The 23,707-nt window shown below is 39.4% G+C and overlaps 1 protein-coding gene across 3 annotated transcripts in view; it reads left to right on the forward strand.

The window, feature by feature from the left end:
• The window catches only part of LOC124619552 (formin-2-like), a 245,192-nt gene that overhangs the window by 213,722 nt on the left and 7,763 nt on the right, over window positions 1–23,707 (forward strand). For all 3 annotated transcript variants that reach the window (XM_047146025.1, XM_047146026.1, XM_047146027.1), the window contains 3 exons: window positions 4,733–4,825; window positions 4,910–4,961; window positions 11,037–11,186. In XM_047146025.1, the coding sequence (XP_047001981.1) occupies window positions 4,733–4,825; window positions 4,910–4,961; window positions 11,037–11,186 (295 nt within the window). The remainder of the gene's footprint in view (window positions 1–4,732; window positions 4,826–4,909; window positions 4,962–11,036; window positions 11,187–23,707) is intronic.

Below are 23,707 nucleotides of genomic sequence, written 5' to 3' on the forward strand. Positions count from 1 at the left end.
TTTTATCTTGGCGGTTCGCGCATGCCCGCCCAGATGCGGGAGATTGCTGCGTTGCCAGTTGCACACGCCAAGAGAAGCAGTGCCATAGTATAGTTCGCAAACTTACGTTTAGGGGGGAGCACACAGTTTATGAAGTAAAGCCACCACGGCCACATTAACCCTTTCGCTGCTACAGAGACGTGCTTCCCGCATTCCGCACTGTGCGCGATTTTGTCATCACTGCACTGCTCGCCTGTGCAGACACATGGTGTTTCGACTGCTTTGACACATTTTATCATTCAATTTCACAAAAACTATTTTGCCCAATAATTTCATTTTTACACACCTTCTTGACTGACACCTTCCCCCCATAAATGACTTAATTTTGTTTCGATGTTCAACGCAGTTATTGTGCAGCATTAGATGTAGTAAATCATTGCACAAAATTTTGAAGAGTTTGCAGAGGTAAAAGTCCATAGTGTATACTGTCCGCATGGTCGATTTTAGCTGCCACTAGAAATTTCAAAAAATTACATTCAAACGAATAAAATTCATAAAGTAAGACACTCTGATATTGTTTTTAAATAAAGAAAATATTAGGCACTGAACAAGGTTTTAACTCAGAACCTTTTGCTTAGTAGCTAAATGCTTTAACCACTACGCTAACACAGCTCGACTTTAAAATTGCACACAAAATACCGATAAACACTGTTGGTATGACTATGAATTACCCACGCTTCGTCGAAGTACAATAGGAAAGAAACAATTACCGCTGTTCTTTATTGCGAAAAAGCGGTTAGTGAGAATGATACAAACACCTTTCCTTGCTATCGCCTGCATTAGGAGGCTTATTGCTTGTTTGGTTTAATTAATTAATAGAATATGAAACAATTGGTATAAAGAATGCTTTTTCCAAACTTTCTATAAAAGAAAGTCTGCTATCAAGACATTGCTTTTGTTCAGTTACTTTATTTATGACTGAATGTTTCTAAAACTGAAGACACTCGTCCATGCTCTCAGCTCTGCACTGCAGTCAAGCTCTGCTAATGTTGTTCTCTGTTCATTGGCTGACTGTGTTTTGTGACGTCAGATGCGCAGAACGAACCTAAACTCGGCCGCCGTCGTAAATGACGCACACTTTAGAAGGTCCAACACATTACCCTCCTGAGTCGATTTTCTAAGTGCTCAAAGTAATTTCAGACAACACATTCAGGGAAATGGCACACGAACCCCTTTCTCTGGTGCCAATTTTAATTACATGACTCTCCTATTCTATAGCTGGCAAACTCGAGTTACCCCTTGTTACAGTATCATGATCAGGAAACTTACAAGCAATATTATCAAAGAATGCCTGCAAGCACTCTGCCACTAAACTTCTGACTTAGGTTACCATCAAACTTCCAGCTTGCTGGAGTAATTGCAGAGCTGCAACTTGTGTTAATCAATACAACAGAAAAGCAACCAAAGTTGTAAATTTCATTTTTATTTAATTGATAACTAGTCACGGGTCAGGACCCATTTTCAAATCTTCCTACAGAACAGAAAACTAAAATTACAATAATGGACAGTACAACTATTTCCAAATTGTTAAGAGCATGTCCATGTCAAAAAAACCATATTGTTTCAAGATATATGTACCATATAGTCAAAATGGTATTTACCAAGCCGTAAGAACCCTGACAAGATAACAAACATATACATATAACAGTGCAAATGAACAGTTACAGAACATATGGATAACTGGCAGTCTACTCCTCCTGCTGCCATAAAGAAACCTCGGGAAAGGGACACCCTGTCAGGATGTAGGGAATATATTTTTTACTTATTGTAATATTCTCCAAACATTCAAATACATTAACTGATACAATAACAGTTCAAGTCAACAGTAAAATTAATTCTTTTAAAAGTTTTTACCGAGAACAGTAAAATACTTTATCACTGAACAGTGAAGCACAGCAGTGCCATAATGGTACATAAAAAAATCATTAAATGTGAAGAACACTATTAGTATTAAAAGAAAACAAATAATAGCTGATGTGGGAAAAACGGAAATGGAAATAAAGCGAAAGTTATTAGAACTGGCCGAAATGGTTGTTTAAAAGGCGAAAGGAGCTGTTTGTGAACTAGAAACGGTGGATATTATAGCGGCGGTAGTGCTGAAAGCGGCAAAAAAATTTTTTGGTTATGGTTTGGAAGTGGGTTACGTATTGTTGAGTATATATATAGGCGGGATAAAATAGTATAGCAGATTACGGTGAAAAGGAGAAGGTGAATACAAAGTGAAACTACTGGCAAAAACAGAAAGAGGAAAATAAGACGACAGAAAAGATTTCGAAATGGAACAGTGACAATAACAAACGTAATTGTTGGATTCAAATTAATGATATCAATATAATGGAAGGAAACATTCCACGTGGGAAAAATTATATATAAAAACAAAGATGAGGTGACTTACCGAACAAAAGCGCTGGCAGGTCGATAGACACACAAACAAACACAAACACACACACAAAATTCAAGCTTTCGCAACAAACTGTTGCCTCATCAGGAAAGAGGGAAGGAGAGGGGAAGACGAAAGGAAGTGGGTTTTAAGGGAGAGGGTAAGGAGTCATTCCAATCCCGGGAGCGGAAAGACTTACCTTAGGGGGAAAAAAGGACAGGTATACACTCGCACACACGCACATATCCATCCACACATACAGACACAATATGTCTGCTTGTGTCTGTATGTGTGGATGGATATGTGCGTGTGTGCGAGTGTATACCTGTCCTTTTTTCCCCCTAAGGTAAGTCTTTCCGCTCCCGGGATTGGAATGACTCCTTACCCTCTCCCTTAAAACCCACTTCCTTTCGTCTTCCCCTCTCCTTCCCTCTTTCCTGATGAGGCAACAGTTTGTTGCGAAAGCTTGAATTTTGTGTGTGTGTTTGTGTTTGTTTGTGTGTCTATCGACCTGCCAGCGCTTTTGTACGGTAAGTCACCTCATCTTTGTTTTTATATATAATTTTTCCCACGTGGAATGTTTCCTTCCATTATATTGAAAACAAATAATAGGACACTCGAAAATCTTCATCACCCTAATTTTTGATAAGAATTTTTAGCATATTGCAGCCCCATCAGCAACTGTGATAGACTAATATATTGAAGAATCTGCATCAGTAGCACAAATTTTCTGGTCTTTACCAGGTTTTGGCTAAATTAATCTAGCCTTTTCAGAAGCATAAAATTACTATTACATGTCAGAGTAAGGCACAGTCAACATTAAAATTAAAACCTATACTTACACATTTTGTCAATGAGGTAGGCAATTTTTTCTTCTGTAATGTGAACTACTCTGTGATTTTTTAGCTTGTTCCATAATGAAATGTGAATGAATTTAACAGTTTCTAAATTGGCGTCTTTCATATTGCTAAGGTTTATGGTAAATGGTCTATGTAACATACAATGAAGTAAAGTTTTATAATTGTGGGAAGCCATAACTAGAATGCAAACATGGAAGAGAATAAAGATGACCATTCACCAATTAGGTTCACAATGTCCTCCTATGGAGTGTGTGCAAGCACATGCACACACAGACCTAATTTTGTCGTAGAATTGCTATCTGAGTGACATGAGCAGTTATCATATGGAAAGGGTAAAAGCATACAGGAAGATGGAAGGGGCAGGTAGTGGCTAAGCAGAGAGAGGACAAAAATAAGCGAGTTCACAGATGGAACACTGTGAGGATAGTTTAATTGATGAATGATTCAAAATATAGTGTAAAGCAGTGAGGAGATACTGGGAAAGGTGGTGGAAAGGCATGGGAACAGAGGCAGAGGTAGGTGTAGGATTAAGGTTAGTGGAAACTGAGGGACATATTGTATGGAGAGCTCCATGTATGCCATTCAGAGAAGTTGGTATTATACATGGGGGAGTGGAAAAGAGGGGTGGGGGTATATGATTCAGGTGATATGGATTGTGAAATAGTCATTGAAGTGGAGAGTATTGTGATCAGTAGCATGCTCTGCTACTTGATGGTCAACTCTTCTCTAGGTCACTGTTTGACAAGAGAAATTTATTAAGGTAGACTGCTAGTTGGTGTACATGCCCAGATAAAAGGCTGTGCTGAAGTTTAAGGGGCAATATGACATTGATACTTGCACAAGCAACTCTGCTTATGATGAGTTTGAATTATTAGGACCATATGTGAATATGGTGCAATGTTCCAGAAATAAAAAGAGAAATATCATTGAAAATGATGAAGACATTCACTAGACCACATTATCCTTTTATGTTTGTTTTCCTTGTCATTCAACTACTAAATAATTTGATGTTCGAGTGTGAATTATTAGGACTATATGTGAATATGATGCAATGTTCCAGAAATAAAAAGAGAAATAACATTGAAAATGATGAAGACATTCACTAGACCACATTATCCTATTATGTTTGTTTTCCTTGTCATTCAACTACTAAATAATTCGATGTTGTACATCTATCATTACACAGCCATAAAAGATTCTCTTCTGTCCAGTTCTGTGTGGTATGTAATGTGTCCCTATTGTTCAATTCAGGATATATTTTTGTAGTAAACTATTTTCTTTAGTGGATAAATTTCTTAAATATGATTTGAACATTATTTCTTTCTGTGACCACTGTCTGTCTGGTCTTTAATTTTTTATGATAATGTACTGTATACTCTTGTTCTGCAGTTTTTACGTAGCAAAAATGTAGGAACTGCTGTGGATTACTTATTGTTTTTATTATTTTGTACAGCATGCAGCAATAAAACACAAAAAGTTATTGAGGCCTCTTCAGAAAATAATTTACAGCCTTTCAAGGATAAGATGGAATTTTTTATAACAAGAGGTAATAAAACATTATTATTTTGGAATGTGTTGATTTTAGAGAATGTTGCCTTTGGAATGTTAAAGGATGTTTCTTTCCTTGTAGCGAAGAAGCAGCTGCTTGGTGAAACAGAAAATTTAGAGGAATGCAAGCAAAAGTAAGTGTAGCTAAAAGACATCTAAGTACAAAATTTAGTCCATAAATATCCAGATGTTGCCTTAGAAAATACACACATGTGAAATAGGGTGATTTATTGTACAGAATATATTCACTGTTTAAGCATTTATTGAAGTATCTCACACTACAAACTTTAACTATGAGAATTGCTGATAATACTTAGTGGTGCAGTAACTATTCACAAAATAATGGTTCATTCTTCGTGTAGCCATAGTTTATAAAGTTATTACCAATTTTCCACCACTTACATAAGTCATGGCACTGAAGTGGTGTTATGTGTCAGTCATTTGTGTAGAACTGGAAGAGTAAGATTGGTTGATGTGTAGGCAAGACTGCAAGGCAGGAAGAAGCCATCATGTTTGGATGTGCCCTCGACCACACTGTGAAAGAAGGTGGCCACTTTGTCGGTGTGTCAATATCAATGCAGATTGCCTGATTTGTCTCCAAGGAATGATGTACCACTCGTGGAACACAGCACAGGAACAGTGGTTTTGAAAAGTTCTTAACCAACAGAAACTGGAGATGAGTGTCACACCATGTCAGTCAGTTTCAAATCTGACAGAAATTGCTGCTATCTGTGGATCCAAGTCAGTCTTAACCAATTACTAAAAGGACACCATGAAGGGATTGCAAGCAACTGATATTTGAATTCAGGTGCCTCACTAACAGTTATTGCTCACAGGCGCATATAAAACTTCACATCTTAAATTCATCAACATAGGCCCCACCCAGTCTAAATTTTGCCCCTTTCAAATAAAGTAAGATGTCAAGTGCACCAAAGGCCCAATAAAACATTTAAACTGCACTGTATAGAGATTGCAAATCAGGTTCTGTAAAGTTTTGTGAGTGTTTTCTGTACCACAATGTGAGACAACTCATTGACTTTTACTGTGAATGTGCATCAGGATGTTTATTCCAATATTTTTGGTGAATAAATTACAGCCTTTCTTCTACATCTTCATGATGTGCTTACTGTGGACACATCTTCCAAATCCACAGCTCGTGGTCTCGCGTTCGCATTCTCGTTTCCCGAGCGCGGGGTCCCGGGTTCGATTCCTGGCAGTGTTAGGGATTTTCACCTGCCTCGAGATGACTGGGTATTTGAGTTGTCCTCATCATTTCATCCATGTTCATGAAAGTGGTAAGACTGGACTGAGCAAAAGTTGGGAATTTGTACGGGCACTGATAGCCACGCAGTTGAGTGCCCCACAAACCAAACAAACATCTTCCAAGATAACAACATCTGTGGTCAGAGAGCTGCATATATGTGTTCCTAGTTTGGCAAACACTCCAGCACACTACTGCATCTTCATTGGCCTGCTAAACAACCCTGTCTTAATCAGTGGTAGCTGAAAAAAACTTCAAAAGTCAAGATCACAAAATTTTATTGGATGACAAGTTACAAAAGAGCAGTGCTGTCATCATTGGATCTTATGCTTATTGAATTTATAACATCTTATCCATCAGTGTTAGAAGTCACTTCAAAATGCATCTGTACACCCCACCGCCATGCAGTGTGAAGCAACTTGTAATAGTGAAGGATAATATGTTTAAAAATTCAATAAGCCTAAGATCTGATGATGAAAACACTGCTGCTCATCCAACAAAATGCTTTTTCAGCGATCTTGGCTTTTGGAGTTTCCTTCAGTTACCATACATTTCAGATTACCCCCAAACTGTCCAAGTCAGGAATCTTAATACTATCGAAAATGTCTTGGACTGTTTGGAACAAGGGGTAAAAATACAGCATTCAACATTTTTCTTAATGTAATTTCTATGTATGATATGATAACTTATCAAGGCCAGAAGCAATTTTAGCAAGTTCTCCTGGGTGTGACTAATATTTTGTCTGGTATGCTTATTACCACTCATCAGCTAAATTTAGTACTCAATAAAAAATTCCTCAGTTCTGAAAAGGAACAAAGATGTATTTTGCAAATCATGTTCTGAAGTGATAAAGTTAATAGCTAAAATCAAACAATGGAAAATCCAGGATGGAATACACTCCTGGAAATTGAAATAAGAACACCGTGAATTCATTGTCCCAGGAAGGGGAAACTTTATTGACACATTCCTGGGGTCAGATACATCACATGATCACACTGACAGAACCACAGGCACATAGACACAGGCAACAGAGCATGCACAATGTCGGCACTAGTACAGTGTATATCCACCTTTCGCAGCAATGCAGGCTGCTGTTCTCCCATGGAGACGATCGTAGAGATGCTGGATGTAGTCCTGTGGAACGGCTTGCCATGCCATTTCCACCTGGCGCCTCAGTTGGACCAGCGTTCGTGCTGGACGTGCAGACCGCGTGAGACGACGCTTCATCCAGTCCCAAACATGCTCAATGGGGGACAGATCCGGAGATCTTGCTGGCCAGGGTAGTTGACTTACACCTTCTAGAGCACGTTGGGTGGCACGGGATACATGCGGACTTGCATTGTCCTGTTGGAACAGCAAGTTCCCTTGCCGGTCTAGGAATGGTAAAACGATGGGTTCGATGACGGTTTGGATGTACCGTGCACTATTCAGTGTCCCCTCGACGATCGCCAGTGGTGTACGGCCAGTGTAGGAGATCGCTGCCCACACCATGATGCCGGGTGTTGGCCCTGTGTGCCTCGGTCGTATGCAGTCCTGATTGTGGCGCTCACCTGCACGGCGCCAAACACGCATACGACCATCATTGGCACCAAGGCAGAAGCGACTCTCATCGCTGAAGACGACACGTCTCCATTCGTCCCTCCATTCACACCTGTCGCGACACCACTGGAGGCGGGCTGCACGATGTTGGGGCGTGAGTGGAAGACGGCCTAACGGTGTGCGGGACCGTAGCCCAGCTTCATGGAGACGGTTGCGAATGGTCCTCGCCGATAGCCCAGGAGCAACAGTGTCCCTAATTTGCTGGGAAGTGGCAGTGCGGTCCCCTACGGCACTGCGTAGGATCCTACGGTCTTGGCGTGCATCCGTGCGTCGCTGCGGTCCGGTCCCAGGTCGACGGGCACGTGCACCTTCCGCCGACCACTGGCGACAACATCGATGTACTGTGGAGACCTCACGCCCCACGTGTTGAGCAATTCGGCGGTACGTCCACCCGGCCTCCCGCATGCCCACTATACGCCCTCGCTCAAAGTCCGTCAACTGCACATACGGTTCACGTCCACGCTGTCGCGGCATGCTACCAGTGTTAAAGACTGCGATGGAGCTCCGTATGCCACGGCAAACTGGCTGACACTGACGGCGGCGGTGAACAAATGCTGCGCAGCTAGCGCCATTCGACGGCCAACACCGCGGTTCCTGGTGTGTCCGCTGTGCCGTGCGTGTGATCATTGCTTGTACAGCCCTCTCGCAGTGTTCGGAGCAAGTATGGTGGGTCTGACACACCGGTGTCAGTGTGTTCTTTTTTCCATTTCCAGGAGTGTATAACAATATTATGAAAAGGGTAGTTGCTACTCACCATATATAGTGGAGATACTGAGTCGCAGATAGGCACAAGAAAAAGACTGTCACAAAATGAGCTTTCAGCCAAAAAGGCCTTTGTCAAAAACACACACACACACACACACACACACACACACACACACACACACATGCGTGCAAACGCAACTCTCACACACATCATGACCTTAGTCTCCAGCAGTTGAAGCCAGGCTGCGAGCAGCAGCACATGATAGGAGAGGCAACTGAGTGGGGGTAAGGAGGAGGCTGGAGTGGGGGGGGGAGGGGGAGGGATAGCAGGGTATGGGTGGAGAACAGTAAAGTGCTGCTAGTGGGAATACGCAGGGACAAGGTGGAGAGAGGGTAGGGCAGCTAGGTGCAGTCAGGAGGGTAGACAGAGGACAGGGGAGTGAGGTGGGGAGGTAGTGGAAAAGGAGAGAAATAAAAAGACTGGGTGCATTGATGGAATAGAGGGCTGTGTAGTGCTGGAATGGAAACAGGGAAGTTAATAGCCATATTTTCAGTAGCATATAAGATTAATTATGCAAAGAAACATACATAATTTTATGAAGATACTGAGATTTGTTTTTAACTTACTCAAAAAAACTTGAAATAGGAAAAAATTCATTTAACAAAGCACTGCTACCATAAAATTTTTGCAAAATTGTGTAACTATATCTGCTATACTGTCATCAGTTTTGAAGCTTATCAAGTGATCATTTTTCATTACACTTTTCAACTGTACTGTTGATTGTGATTTATTTGTCCTTAAAATGGACCCTGTGCTATGCAGCTTTTTGATTCCATGTAACAGTTTTGGAAATCATTCGTTACTTTCATTGAGAATAGTCAAATCTTTTGCAGGTATTACTCATAACAAGTGCCCTCTGCTTTTGATTCCCATTCTGAATGTTAAATTTCTCCATTGCCACTTTCAACATCTACACACAAACTGTTCAAATCACTGTGAAGTGCATGGCTGAGTGTACTGTATGTTCTGGCTTCTGCCCATTCCAGCAGTGTATGGGCTGCAGGAAGAATGTGTGCTTAAATTCCACTGTACATGCTGAAGTTAGTCTAACATTGCATGTAGAGGTTTGAAGAATATTTCTAGATTCTTCTTGTAATACTGGTTTTTGGAACTTTGATAGTTGGCTTTTGTGATATAATTCACATCTGTATTCAAGAATTTTCCAATTTAGGTATTACAGAATTTCTGTGACAGTCATCCAGAAATCAGACAAACACGTGACCATTCATGCTGCCCACCTTTGACACATGGACCAGAAAGCAGTGATTGTCTCCTACCCCCATTAAACCAATTTAAGTTTACTGCATTGTGTATATCCTGACTTTAAAATTTTATTTGGATTTTGATACCTGCAGACACTTGCCTGTTTGTTTACTTAATACTCATTGTCTTCAGATTTGTGAATATTGTATTCCTCATTGTGTGGTTAAAGCATTTCTTTCTCCAATAGATTCCATGGAAGTATCCTGTCTTACTGTGGATTAATGTGCTTGAGGTTTAAATTCCTGATCTGATCCCTTTTCTCTCATTCAATACATTATTTAGCAAGTAGTTCAGTAATTGGAATTACTGACTGATAGTCCAGTAGTTCCCATGTGTATATTTAACAGCATCCTGCATCCTGATGATCTCTGTTAAATACACTAGTGCACCTCCTGTTTATATCATATAAGTTTTTAGTTCTCTCTCTCTTTTTCCATTTCCCTCTCTCTCCCCAACCCCCCACCCCCTCCCCCTCACCCACCCATCCACCTCTGCTGAGTTCTGTACCTTCAACACAATATTAAATTATATCTGGTTTACATTTTTCTTCTTTGAGAGCCAGTCTATCAAAATACTACATTATTAATGATTTAGCTGTAATACTGAATTCTTCTCTGTATTTTAGTCATAGTTGCTGGTGCCAAATTCTTTGATGTTAATTACCAAGATCAACCTTTGCTTGCCATGCCTACAAAGTTGAAACCAATAATAAGTGTATATACTTCAGCTGCAACTGTGTAGCCTTGGACATATTTTTCTTCACCAGTTGCTGAGCATACTAGCTCTGGAAAAATGTACAGTGTTTTATTTAGTAACAAGTTGTATTGTATCTTTTGTATAAATCATTTAAGTGTTATAAACTTCTAGGTGAAAGTTTGGCTTAAATTACATGAAGACAGCTAAGAGCACCATTACTCAAGAAACTAAAATGCTTGTTAATTACTGTAAGCAGCCCAGTTCCTGATACAGAGAAATTTGTTTTAGGGAGAAAATTAAGACAGTTGTAGGTTTAATTGCCATTTGTTTCCTTAATAATTCATTATAGTGGCTGATCATTCCCCAGCTGCCTTGAAACATTCTTCTGTCCTCTTTAATCTACTCATAAGTTTTTTACAGATCCTACGTTTATAGTGCTTCATGTCGTTATGGGTTGATTTGTATTTTTGCCATTACCATTGTTTCCATTATTTGGAGGTAAATAGCAATAAAGTAATTCAAATGAGTACCCATTGTATACTGATATTACTATTTGAAGAAAGAGGTGTTCATTGTCCTATGTATGTTATATACTTGTATAGTTAATTGTTCTCTATGCTTCAGGTTTTATGGCACAATGGAATTTTATCAGTACCAGCCGAAAGGTAATAAAGAAGATGTAACACCTAAAGATTTCTTTGCTTTGTGGCTACCATTTTGCTGTGATTTCAAGGATATATGGAAGAAAGAGCAGCAGAGGTTAATAAAAGAAAAGTAAGTAACAAATTTGTTATGTAAATTGAACGGGGGATTTGGGGGGTTCCGGGGGGTAGGGGGGGGGGGGGGGGGGAAGGAAACAAAAGGGAAGGAACTAATGATGTCATTTGCACTGGGACTTTGTGCAGAAAAAGCATTGACAAGTGTATATGCTTGCCGGACCAGACTCAGACCCAGGGTGTCCTGCTTCCAAAGCAGTTGTGTTAACCATTGAGTCACCAAAACACAGTGATTTTTGCAAATTCACATACTATCTCAGCATGCTCGCTAGCTGACCCACACTCCCACCAAGTATTACCCATGTGCAGTCCCCGTCCATGCCTTCCGTGCTTGCTAATTTTAGATTCCCACTGGATTTCAAACATAAATGTACATGCACATTGAATGTTACAGATTTATTGCCCATCAATGAGAATTAATAACATGAAACTGTGGTTTCTATTCTTTTGTGGTGTAATATAGGTAGATTGGTACTAAGGTGATTATGTAGTTAATGTGATTTTTTACTTTTTGTAGCTACTCAACATATAATTGTAGCGCTCCTTGTGTGCAAAGGAAATAAAAAACCAGAAGAATCAGATGGCTCAATGTACTTTTGTTGTAGAAATTTTTGCAGAAATTATAGCATATCTTTATACTTTCAACCATTGGTTGTGGAATATGAGCAGTTGTTCTTCTGCAAACAAGTATGCATTTTATTCTGTATTTGGTTCCTTAGTTAGGTTTTCATTTTATTGCTAAGAATGTACTAAAATGTACCTTTAATGCATTTTACTTTTTCACAAATTGACAAGAGTGAAGACAAATAAACCATATGTTTTCTCAGGAGCTAGATTTCCCAAAACAGCTAAATAAAAATGTTCTTGTCATTGTCACTGTTGTCCTCATTAACCTATTCCTTGGTGCTTCAGTATGTGTCTTATCATACTATAACTTTTTTGTCAAATTATGCCATGAATTTCTTTTCTCCCCAATCTAATTCAGTATGTCTACCTGATCTAGCCCTCTAACCTTCAGCATTCAGCTGTAGCACCACATTTCAAAATCTTCTGTCATTTTCTTGCTCACATTGTAAAACATTCCCAAAGAAAAGACTTCTCATATTTACATTGGTATTCAATTTTTACTTAATTCTTTTTCAAAAAATCAAACAATTGAATCTCCAGGTAGGAATGTCAGCAATGTAGGAAAAGACAGATTGCTACTTACCATAAAGATGAGATGCTAAGTTGCAGAGAGCCACAATTAAAAGACATATATAGCTCTTGTTCACAGTCTTCACCAGTAAAAGAGAGGCACACACCATTCACACACACACAAGCAAACACACCTCACGCCCACACGAACACCAATTCCAGCATCTTGCAATGGAATGCATCATTGCATGGGGTGCAAGAAACAATTGGGAAAGGGTGGGGAAGGGGAAGGGAAAGGGGAAGGGGAAGGGATGGTGTACAGGTGGTGAGAGAGATGAATGCTGTCTCGTGGAGTGTGCAGGGACTAGAATGCTAACAAGCACAATGTTAGCAGGTTGTGGGCAGGGAGGTGGGGGAAAAGGAGCAAAAACAGGGGAGGAGCGGGGAAAGAGGAGGTGGATGCATTGGTAGAGAGCTGCAAATAAACAGGGTGGGAGATGAGAATGGGGAGGAGGTGATAGGACAGAGGGGGTAGAAACTGTTGGGTGGAAGGTGTGGGAACAGTATTTTACAATAGATTGAGGCCAGCATAATTACGGGAGCAGAGGATGTGTTGTAAGGATAACTCCCATCTGCGCAGTTCGGGGCAGTTCAGAAAAGCTAGTGGTAAAGGGTAGGATCCAGATGGCTTGGGTAGTGAAGGAGCCATTGAAATCAAATATGTTGTGTTCAGCTGCATGTTGTACCACAGGGTGGTCTACTTTGCTCTTGGCGACAGTTTGGCAGTGGCTGTTCATCCTGGTGGGCAGCTTGGTCAGTAGTCATATCAATATATAAAGATGTGCAATGATTGCAGCAGAGCTGTAAATGACATGGCTACTTTCACAGGTGGCCTGGCCCCTGATGGGGTGGAATAAACCTGTGACGGACAGGAGTAGGAAATGCTGTGGGGTGGATTGGACAGGTTTTGCACCTGAGTCTTCCACAGAGATATTATCCTTGTGGCTAGGGATTGGGAATAGCTTGGGGATGGAACAGGATGCTGTGCAGATTGGGTGAGCTACAGAACATGACTTTAGGATGGGTGAGAAGTATCATGGGTAGGATGTCCCTCATTTCGGAGCATGATGATATGTAATCAAAACCTTAGCAAAGAATGTGGTTCAGATGTTCCAGTTTGGAGTGGTATTGGGTGATGAAGGGGACACTCCTTTGTGGCTGGTTCTTGGGGGTGGTGGGAGGAATGGGTGTGTGAGGGGAAATGGCACGAGAGACCTGTTTGCAGACTAGGTCTGGGGGATAATGCCTGTCTGTGAAGGCCTTGGTGAGACCCTCAGCATACTGAGCATGGAAGTTTTTGTCACGGCAGATATGCAATCCCCAGGTGGCCAGGCTGTACAGGAGGAATTTTTTGGTGTGATAGGGATGACAGCTGTCAAAATGCATGTACCGTTGGTGGCTTGTGGGTTTAACCAACAGTACCTGCATTTTGACAGCTGTCATCCCTTCCACACCAAAAAATTTCTCCAATCCAGCCTGGCCACCCAGGGATGGTGAATCTGCAGTGACAAAAACTTCCTTGCTCAGTATGCTGAGGGTCTCAGGGCCTTCACAGTCAGGTACTATCCCTCACACCTAGTCCGCAAACAAATCTCCTGTCATGCCTTTTCCCCTCACACCCACAATCCTCCCACCACCCCCAAGAACCAGCACAAAGGAGTGTCCCCTTCATCACACAGTACCACTCCAAACTGGAAGAACTGAACCACATCTTCTGCATCTTAGGTGTTGTGAAACAACTCAAATCACTTAAGAAAGGCAAGTCTTCCAGTTCAGATGGTATACCAATCAGGTTCCTTTCAGAGTATGCAGACACAAGCGCCTTTCTTAGCAATCATATATAACTGCTCACTTGACGAAAGGTCTGTTCCTAAAGACTGGAAAGTAGCACAGGTCACACCAATACTCAAGAAAGGAAATAGGAGTAACCCATTGAATTACAGACCCATATTACTGACCTCAGTTTGCAGTAGGATTTTGGAGCATATACTGTACTCGAACATTATGAATCACCTTGAAGAAAATGACTTATTGATACATAACCGACACAGATTCAGAAAATATCATTCTTGTGCAACACATCTAGCTCTTTATTCCCATGAAATACTGAGTGCTATCAACAACGGATCTCAGATTGATTCCATATTCCTAGATTTCCAGAAGGCTTTTGATACCATTCCTCACAAGCGATTATTAATCAAATTGCATGCATATGGAGTATCGTCTCAGTTGTGTGACTGGATTCATGATTTCCTCTCAGAGAGGTCACAGTTCGTAATGATACATGATAAATCATCAAGCAGAACAGAAGTGATATCTGGCTTTCTGCAAGGTAGTGTCATAGGTTCTCTGCTGTTCCTGATTTACAGAAATGATCTAGGTGATAAGCCGAGCAGCCACTTTAGATTGTTTGCAGATGCCGCTGGAATTTACCGTCTAGTAAAATCATCAGACAAACAATTCCAATTACAAAATGATCTAGTGAGAATTTCTGTATGGTGCGAAAAGTGGCAATTGGCACTAAACAAAGAAAAGTGCGAGGTCATCCATATGGGTACCAAAAGAAATCCGATAAATTTTGGGTATACAACAAATCACACAAATCTAAGGGCTGTCAATTAACTAAATACCTAGGAATTACAATTAAGAGCAACTTAAATTGGAAAGACCACATAGATAATATCGTGGGGAAGGCAAAACAAAGACTGTGCTTTGTTGGCAGAACACTTAGAAGATGTGACAAACCCACTAAAGAGACAGCCTACATTACACTTATCTGTCCTTTGCTGGAATATTGCTGCACAGTGTGGGATCCTTACCAGGTGGGATTGACGGCAGACATCGAAAAAGTGCAAAGGAGGGCAGCTTGTTTCATGTTATCGCACAACAGGGGTAAGAGTGTCACTGATATGCTATGTGAGTTGGGGTGGCAGTCACTGAAACGAAGGCTGTTTTCTTTGTGGTGAGATCTATTTACGAAATTTTAATCACCAACTATCTCTTCCGAATGCGAAAATATTTTGTTGACACCCAACTACATAGGGAGAAATAATCATCATAATAAAATAAGAGAAATCACATCTCGAACGGAAAGATTTAGGTGTTCCTTTTTCCCACATGCCATTCTAGAGTTGAATGGTAGAGAAGAAGTATGAAAATGATTCGATGAACCCTCAGCCGGGTACTTAAGTGTGAATTGAAAAGTAACTGTGTAGATGTAGATTGCATATCATTGTGCCCTGAAATAAGGGACAACCTACCCTTGATACTTCTCACCCCTCCTAAAGTCATATTCTGTAGCCCACCCAACCTCCACAGCATCCTAGTCCATCCCCAAGTGACTCCCAATCCCAACCCCTTGCCACAAGGAGCAAATCCCTGTGGAAGACCCAGGTGCAAAACCTGCCCAGCCCACCCACCCAGCACATCCTATTCCAGTCCTGTCACAGCTTTGTCCTACATTATCAGAGGCCGGGCCAGCTGTGAAAGCAGCCATGTCATTTACCAGCTCTGCTGCAATCATTGCACAGCTTTTTATAATGGTGTGACTACCAACCAGCTGTACACCAGGATGAATGGCCACTGCCAAACTGTGATAAAGAGCAAAGTAGACCACCCTGAGGTATAACAGGCAGCTGAACACAACACACTTGATTTCAATGGTTGCTTCATTACCCAAGCCATCTGGATCCTCCCTCCACCGCCGGCTTCTCCGAGCTGTGCAGATGGGAGTCATTCCTACAACACATAATTATCCTGGTCTCAACCTACGATAACATACTGCCCCTACATCTTCCACCCAAGTTTCCACCCCTCTGTCCTATCACCCCCTCCCCATTCTCATCTCCCAAATTGTTTGTTTGCAGCCCTCTGCTAATGCATCCACCCATCTTTCCCCACTTCTCTCCTTTTTTGCTCCTTTTTCCCCATGTCCCTGCCCCACAAGCTCCTGACGCTGCACCTGTTGGCATTCTAGTCTCTGCACACTCCACGAGACAACATTTGCCTCTCTCTCCACCCATACACCATACCTGCCTCGCCCTCTCTAGATTGCTGTTTGTGTCCCATGTGATGTATCATTGTAGCCTGTGATGCTAGAGTTGGCAGTCATGTGTGCTTGAGGTGTGCTTGTGTGTGTGTGTGTGTGTGTGTGTGTGTGTGTGTGTGTGTGTGTGTGTGTGTTTGTGTGTGGATGGTGTGTCTCTCTGTTACTGATGAGGGCTGTGGCTGAAAGCTATATGTAAGTGTCTTTTAATTGTGTCTGTCTGTAACTTGGCATTTCTTTTTTATGGTAAGCAGCCATCTTTTTGAGGAAAGCTTTCCTTGCACCTGCCATTCATCATTTGACATTCTTCTATTTAATTCTCCTGTGGTTAGTTATTTTGCTGCCCAGATAGCAGATCTCATCTATTACTTTTAGGGTAAAATAGATAAAACAGTTACCTTAGAGTAGCACAAAAAATTAACTCAGATCAAACTGAACTGAGATGTATGCATTGTATAAACTTTAATCATATTGTTTTGCTGTGAAATAGGACCAACTTTGATTAGCCAAATTAAACAGAACCAATCAAGCTCAATTGCAGTTTTGAGTTCCCGACCTAATGACACTTCAAAAGAATGGATTTGCATGAAGACAGAAGTAAATAATAAAGGAAGTACTGTTAACACTTCTGCTGAAGTTCAGAATATTTTTTCCCTCCAATTTGTAAAGTTAAGTTGATGAGAATACTGGTGATGCAAATAATGATTGGAGACATTAATTGCTCCTATAAGAAATCTTGGAGACAACTCATAATTAATGTGAGAAAATTTTGAAGTATTTCATGGACACTTAGTGGTGCAGTAACAAAGGGAAATTAGAATTATTTTCAGTAAAAATTAAATATATGGAGTTTGACAGCAGCCAATAATGAATCAACAACTCTTACATAAGTGGTTTTTACGCTTGAATAGCAGTAACTATACATTTTGCATTAAATTCTAGACAAGTCAGTGGGCACTGGAGGGTGATAAATTAACTACCAAATGCCCACATGTTGTTAAACAGCTGTGGCAGCTGCTCATCTATTGATGAACAGAAATAGCAGCCACATTTAGATCAATCAGAAAAGTCTTGTTACCAGCCAATAATTAAAAGTAATTGTGTCTTGATATCTTGGAGGTTGCATGCTTGAGTCGAGGTCACTCCTAAACAGTGTTTGATAATGTACAAAATGCTGAGTGGTACCGTGTTGGATGACTGATGTACCTAAGCAGACAATGCCAATGTTATATTTGCCACTCTCTACATTGACAGAGAGCCTGTAAACTACAGAACTTTTGTTTGCACAAAATGCCGCTAATATCCATGGCAAACAACATGTAACATTCAAATAACTTCACTATCGATAGCTCTGACTTTGGCCATCTTTGGTGGCACTAGTGTTCAGGTCTAACATGTAACATGTATGTCTTCATCATACTCAATAAATATCTGAAAGTCTGATACATTGCAACAAGATGCCACACTTACCTACAGTTTGCGTTGATAATCAAAGCTGCCATTTTAGACCAACACCAGGCGGCCATAAATAGGGACAGAAAAAATATCATTTTATTTTGTAGCCGAGTTCAGTTTTTTTTTCAAAATTCAGTGTTATTTTGTGCAACATTCATTGTTATTTTTTGCTAACATTGTTGTTATTTTTGCCAATATTGATGTTATTTTTTGCCATATTTGGTGTCATTATTGTAATATACTTTATTCTTTTTCCAAAATTGGTACTTTTTTGCCAGTTTCAGTGCCCTTTCTATCAAATTTGGTGTCTCTTTTTTTGCCAACTTCAGTGTTACTTTTTTGCCAAATTTGGTGTTGATTTTCTTGCCAAATTCGCTGTTGCCTTTTTGCTGAATTTGGTGTTGCTTTTTTCCTGAATTTGGTATTGCTTTTTTGCCAAATTCGGTGTTGCTTTTTTTCTGAATTTGGTGTTGCTTTCTTTCTGAATTTGGTGTTGCTTTTTTTCGAATTCGGAGTTGCTTTTTTTCCGAATACGGTGTTGCTTTTTTTCTGAATTCGGTGTTGCTTTCCTTCTGAATTTGGTGTTGCTTTCTTTCTGAATTTGGTGTTGCTTTTTGGCCGAATTTGGTGTTGCTTTTTGGCCAAATTCGGTGTTGCTTTTTGGCTGAATTCATTGTTGCTTTCTTGCCGAATTCGGTGTTGCTTTCTTGCCGAATTCGGTGTTACTTTCTTGCCAAATTCGGTGTTACTTTCTTGCCAAATTTGGTCTTACTTTCTTGCCAAATTTGGTGTTACTTTCTTGCCAAATTCGGTGTTGTCTATTGTGTCAAATTTGGTGTTTTTTGTCAAATTCAGTATTGTATCTTCAAGATTTGTTTTTTTTGCCAAATTCTGTATTATTTTTGCTATTATTGTTGACTTTTTATTGACAGATCAAAGTTTCTTATGCGTGAACCAAACTGTCAATTTAAGATTATATATGAATCTCAACCTTGAGGGGAGTAGAAATCAAAATGCAGTTGTAACATTCATAAATATCAGTTGCCAATATTAGTAAACTGCCATCCTCAGATTTACAAATCTTTCATTTGGAAAAATTACAGATTTTATTACATCTAATAAAAATTTTATATCACATGTTATTTTGCTGAAAACTGCTAATTTTGCTTTATTTTTCATATTATCATTTTTCCTATCCCTAACTATGAAGATAATTATTGTGACATTCACACTGTTTTCCTAGCATTCTGAGCCAATGTGCTGTTGAATGTTCTTTGTTTCTCCACTCCCTTCCCCCCCAGCCAATATCTGATCATTTTGATGTTTTTTTGCTGTGGGGATTATTCTGCTTGTTTTCCTCCATATTTTCCTACTATGCAAACTTTTTGAAATGCCAATACTAAAAATCGAAGTAGTCACATCAGGTACTTGTGATGAAAAAGGAATGCCATATGATGATAAAAGAACCTGGTTCACCTCAGCAAACTCATGTGGCACTATAGCTGGAACTGTAACTAACTTCTTACAATACACTTTCCCAAGTCACAATAGTTTTACAGTTGAAAAACTAGCAATGAAGGGAATAAATAAGAACTTCAAAATTGGTGTTGATTTCAACCAAAAAGATAAAATAATGGACAACAGTAAATGGCCAAAGAACTCTATGATAAGACATTTTTTATTCCGGAGGATGCTCAGTGGTGCTCCAGTGCATTAAATCTCAAAATTAAAAACACTCCAGTAGAAAAGGAAATGACACCATTGCAAATATGCAGACTTTGTTATAGGCAGTCCAAATGTAGTGCTCCAGGATAAGACTTGGTGTATTATCACTCTTTGGTGAGGAAGTGAGACCCAGTGTATAATGTATATCTGAACAGTGGCATGTCCAACTAGGAATATAATGCTGGAGAGATGTTGAATATCTGTAAATGATAACATATTATAGGAAACTACTATCCATGGCAATGTATCTGTGTATGCAAATAATAAGCTCAGTGCCAATTAAATCAACTTAAATAACTTCTGTGTAGATTTGGACATAGAATTAACTGCCCATCAGTTGACTGCTTATGAGCTTCCTGTGCCATAGGACTGTGTCAGATGTTTATCTCTCCTGTTACTTGCCGCTGTGTTCGTGGACTTTGTCTTATCAAGAACCTGCTTGGCTTCATCAAGAACAGACATTTCAGTTGTTATATAGTTGTGTGGGGACTCATTCTCAGGAGTTGTACTTAGATGGTTTGTGTAATAGATAAACAACTGGTACTGAAAGATGTGTGTTTCAATGCTGCCATTTACAACACCAGTTAAGGACACTTCAAGATGCTAACTTAATTGTAATCTGTGTGTACTGTTCCCTAGATGGAAATTTTGAAAATTTCATCAACCCATTGGAAAGGTGTCTCTGTAACCTAGTGCACCTAGGACAAAGAATCCCCTTGTGTGGTGTCGTCAACATCCAGGTCGGAGAAGATGATATAAAGAGAGAGATTTTATGAACTTGGTAAGCTGCTATAGACAATTTGTGGGAAATTATCTGTTAACAGTGGAGATGACACAACTGTCGGTAACCTAAACTGATGGTACTACAAAATTGACCTCAAACTTGCAGATCACAGTGCAGTAATCATCATGCTATGGCTAAAATCAATGAGTACATAACAAGTTCTCGGCCGACATCCAATTTCTGTTTTCAGAAATTGGGTTATTACAGAGAAAAGTTTAAATGCTTTCACAGCTGCATTGACACAAAATATTTGAAGAATGACTGTCAAATGATTCATTCAGTTGCCTGTTCCAGACGATTAAAGTCAAATTTGAAGAAAATTTTCCACTAAGAGATATTCAATTGTGAAATCAAAATGCATACAGTAAACTGTCAAAGTAAAGAGGTGGTATATCCCTAGACTAGCTGAAATAAAATGCATTGTCTAGATACTAAACAATAAGGTCAAAGAGGTAAAGATATTGACATTAAGGGTAGACTGTACAACAATTATTTACTGGCCAAATGGATTTACAGAAAGGCAGTAAAAAAAAAAAAAAATAATAAAAAAAAATAAAGAAAGACAGCAATGCCAAATTTATTGATGAAGCTCGCATTCCTTGCAAGGTAGTGTGAGGTCTGTTAAGTTACGTCAGGACTGAACCTCATTCTGTTGACCCACATTTACTATTGTACAATATAGAAAATTTTTGAAATTTTGTTCATTTTTTTAACTAAGGTCAAAAGTGACCTCTATTTGGCAATGTTTATACAGATAGCCCTTAGTATCTTGTTTCCTAATGTAGCATCGACAGCATCACCTTATTTAACTAGAATATATTCTACTGCTCATGTTTTAATTTTATTGCTGCTCATCCCACTGCCTCTTTTTCAAGACACTATTAAATCCATTGTACTGATTTTCCAGGCCTTTTAAGGTCTCCAACAGAATTACAATGTCATTTTCAAAACTCATAGTTTTAATTTTTTCTCCCCATAACTTTTCCAACTTATTCCTAGGTTTCTTTTACTGGTTGCCTTGCTTGCGGACTGAATAACATGGGGATTTGTTACAGTACTGTCTCATTCCCTTCTCAGATAATGTATACTTCTTATATTCATTGACTCTTGCAACTGCTACCAACTTTCTGAGTTCGATTTTTTACATTCATCTGTTTGTACCACTAGGTATTGTTAAGTCCATTTCTACTTCCTTTTTGGCTATTTTAGCATTGGGAACTCTAGAACGATACAATTACTTGGATCTTGGGATGCCATTCTGTCCTCTTGCATCATTTGGGCATTAATAATAATAATAATAATAACAATAATAAAGATTTTATTGTCTTTAGGCCATTACAGCAATTGACAATGTCAAATGAAGTTACAATTTATAATATAGTGTGATAAGGTATTGACTACTGAAATATTTTAGCTTATATTACAATAAATGTACATTGAGTCATCTGTTGGATTACTGCATTTTACAGTTGAAGAATTCATTGGGCAATAAACCATTCATGCAGTCTTTCTTTGAATGTATGTTCCGGAAGATCCTGTATGGCATGTGGCAGCTTATTAAATAGCTTGTGCCCTGTGACTTCATAGCTATTTATTGATTTTGATAGTCTGTGGTAAGGCATGTATATGTGTTTGATGCTTCTTGTATTGTAACAATGTACATTTTCTCTACGTTTCACATCTTGTAGGTTCTTCTTCGTAAAGATTAAGACATTGTATATATAGAGGTTTATTACAGTCATAATTTTTTGTTTAGTAAATAAGGGTTTGCAGTGAGCCTTATGTGAAGAATTTGTAATTATCCTAATGGCTTTCTTCTGCAATAATAGGATGTCGTGTATATGACTACAGTTACCCCACAAGATAATGCCATGGGATATTATACTCTTGAAAAATGCAAAATAAGATGATCTGATGTATGTTTCAGGTACACAATTTCTGAGTTGTCTTAATAAATAAATTACTCTAGATAGTTTACTACTAATATAGTTTACATGTTGGCCCCAGGATAACTTTTCGTCTAAATAAACTCCCAGGAATTTAACAGATCTAGGGTCATCAGATAGTGGCTTGTCTCTTAGAGTGAAGATTATCTGCTGAGTTTTATTTTCATTTAGCAGGAAACCATTTGCTCTGAACCAATATGCTGCATGAGTGAGTGTATTTTCAGCACAGGTTTTAAGATAATTAAGATTGTTACTGCTATGGAGAAAAGTCGTATCATCTGCATACAATACAGTGGTGGATCTAATAAATGAGGGGAGGTCATTGATCATTATCAGAAACAGGAAGGGCCCCAGTACAGATCCCTGAGGCACACCTACTTTAACATTTTCTATGCTTGATGTTTCCTTACCAACACAAACTACCTGTTTACGGTTGTTGAGATAAGCTTTTAATAGTCTGAGACTGTTTTCTTTGATGCCATAGAATTCTAGTTTCTCTAGTAGTGGCATGTGCTCAACACAGTTGAAGGCCTTGCTTAGGCCACAGAATGAGACCTGAGCAAAGCCTTTGTTCTCAAAAACTTTGAGGATGTAACTGACTACCGTGTTGATTGCATCAATGGTCGACAGATTCTTCCTAAACTCGTATTGTGTAGCACTAATTATTCCTAGATTCTCAAAGTGAGATGATAATTGTTGGTACATGATGCATTCTATTACCTTGGAGAATGCGGGTACTATTGAAATAGGCCTGTAGCTAGATGGAGAGTCTTTATCTCCCTTTTTGTATACTGGGATGATCCTAGACAGTTTGAACTCATCAGGAAGATATCCCTCAAGTAAGCACTTGTTTATGCAATGGGTTAAGGGGTAGAGAATGCGGTCACACACTTTTTTTAGCAGGTTGCATGATATGCCATATATATCTAAGCTATCAGATGATTTCAGTTGTTTTATGACCCCTTGTACATATCTAGGCGATACTTCGGAGAAGGGTACCATGCTTGTATTTAGTGACTGTCTACCCAAATTTTGGGAGAGTAACTCTGATGGACTAATGTCTGGTTTGATAATTGCGTCTCCTATTTCTTTTACTGAATTAATAAAAAACTCATTGAGTGTTTGTGGTGGGATATTAATTTTGTCTTTTTTAGTATCTCTGGCAGCACTGTTAATTGCTTTCCAAGCGGTTTTGCATTTATTGGTGGAATTATGTATGCTGTTGGCATTGTAGGTTTTTTTGGCTTGCAGGATGGCTTTTTTGTATTCATTCCTGCATTCCACATAGGCTGATTTGGCACAGTCAGACTTCATACTATTGTATATGTTGTACAGTAACAAAACTTGTTTCTTTAGATCTGTCAGCT

Source organism: Schistocerca americana, chromosome 6, assembly GCF_021461395.2.
Source record: "Schistocerca americana isolate TAMUIC-IGC-003095 chromosome 6, iqSchAmer2.1, whole genome shotgun sequence".
Lineage (NCBI taxonomy): Eukaryota > Metazoa > Arthropoda > Insecta > Orthoptera > Acrididae > Schistocerca > Schistocerca americana.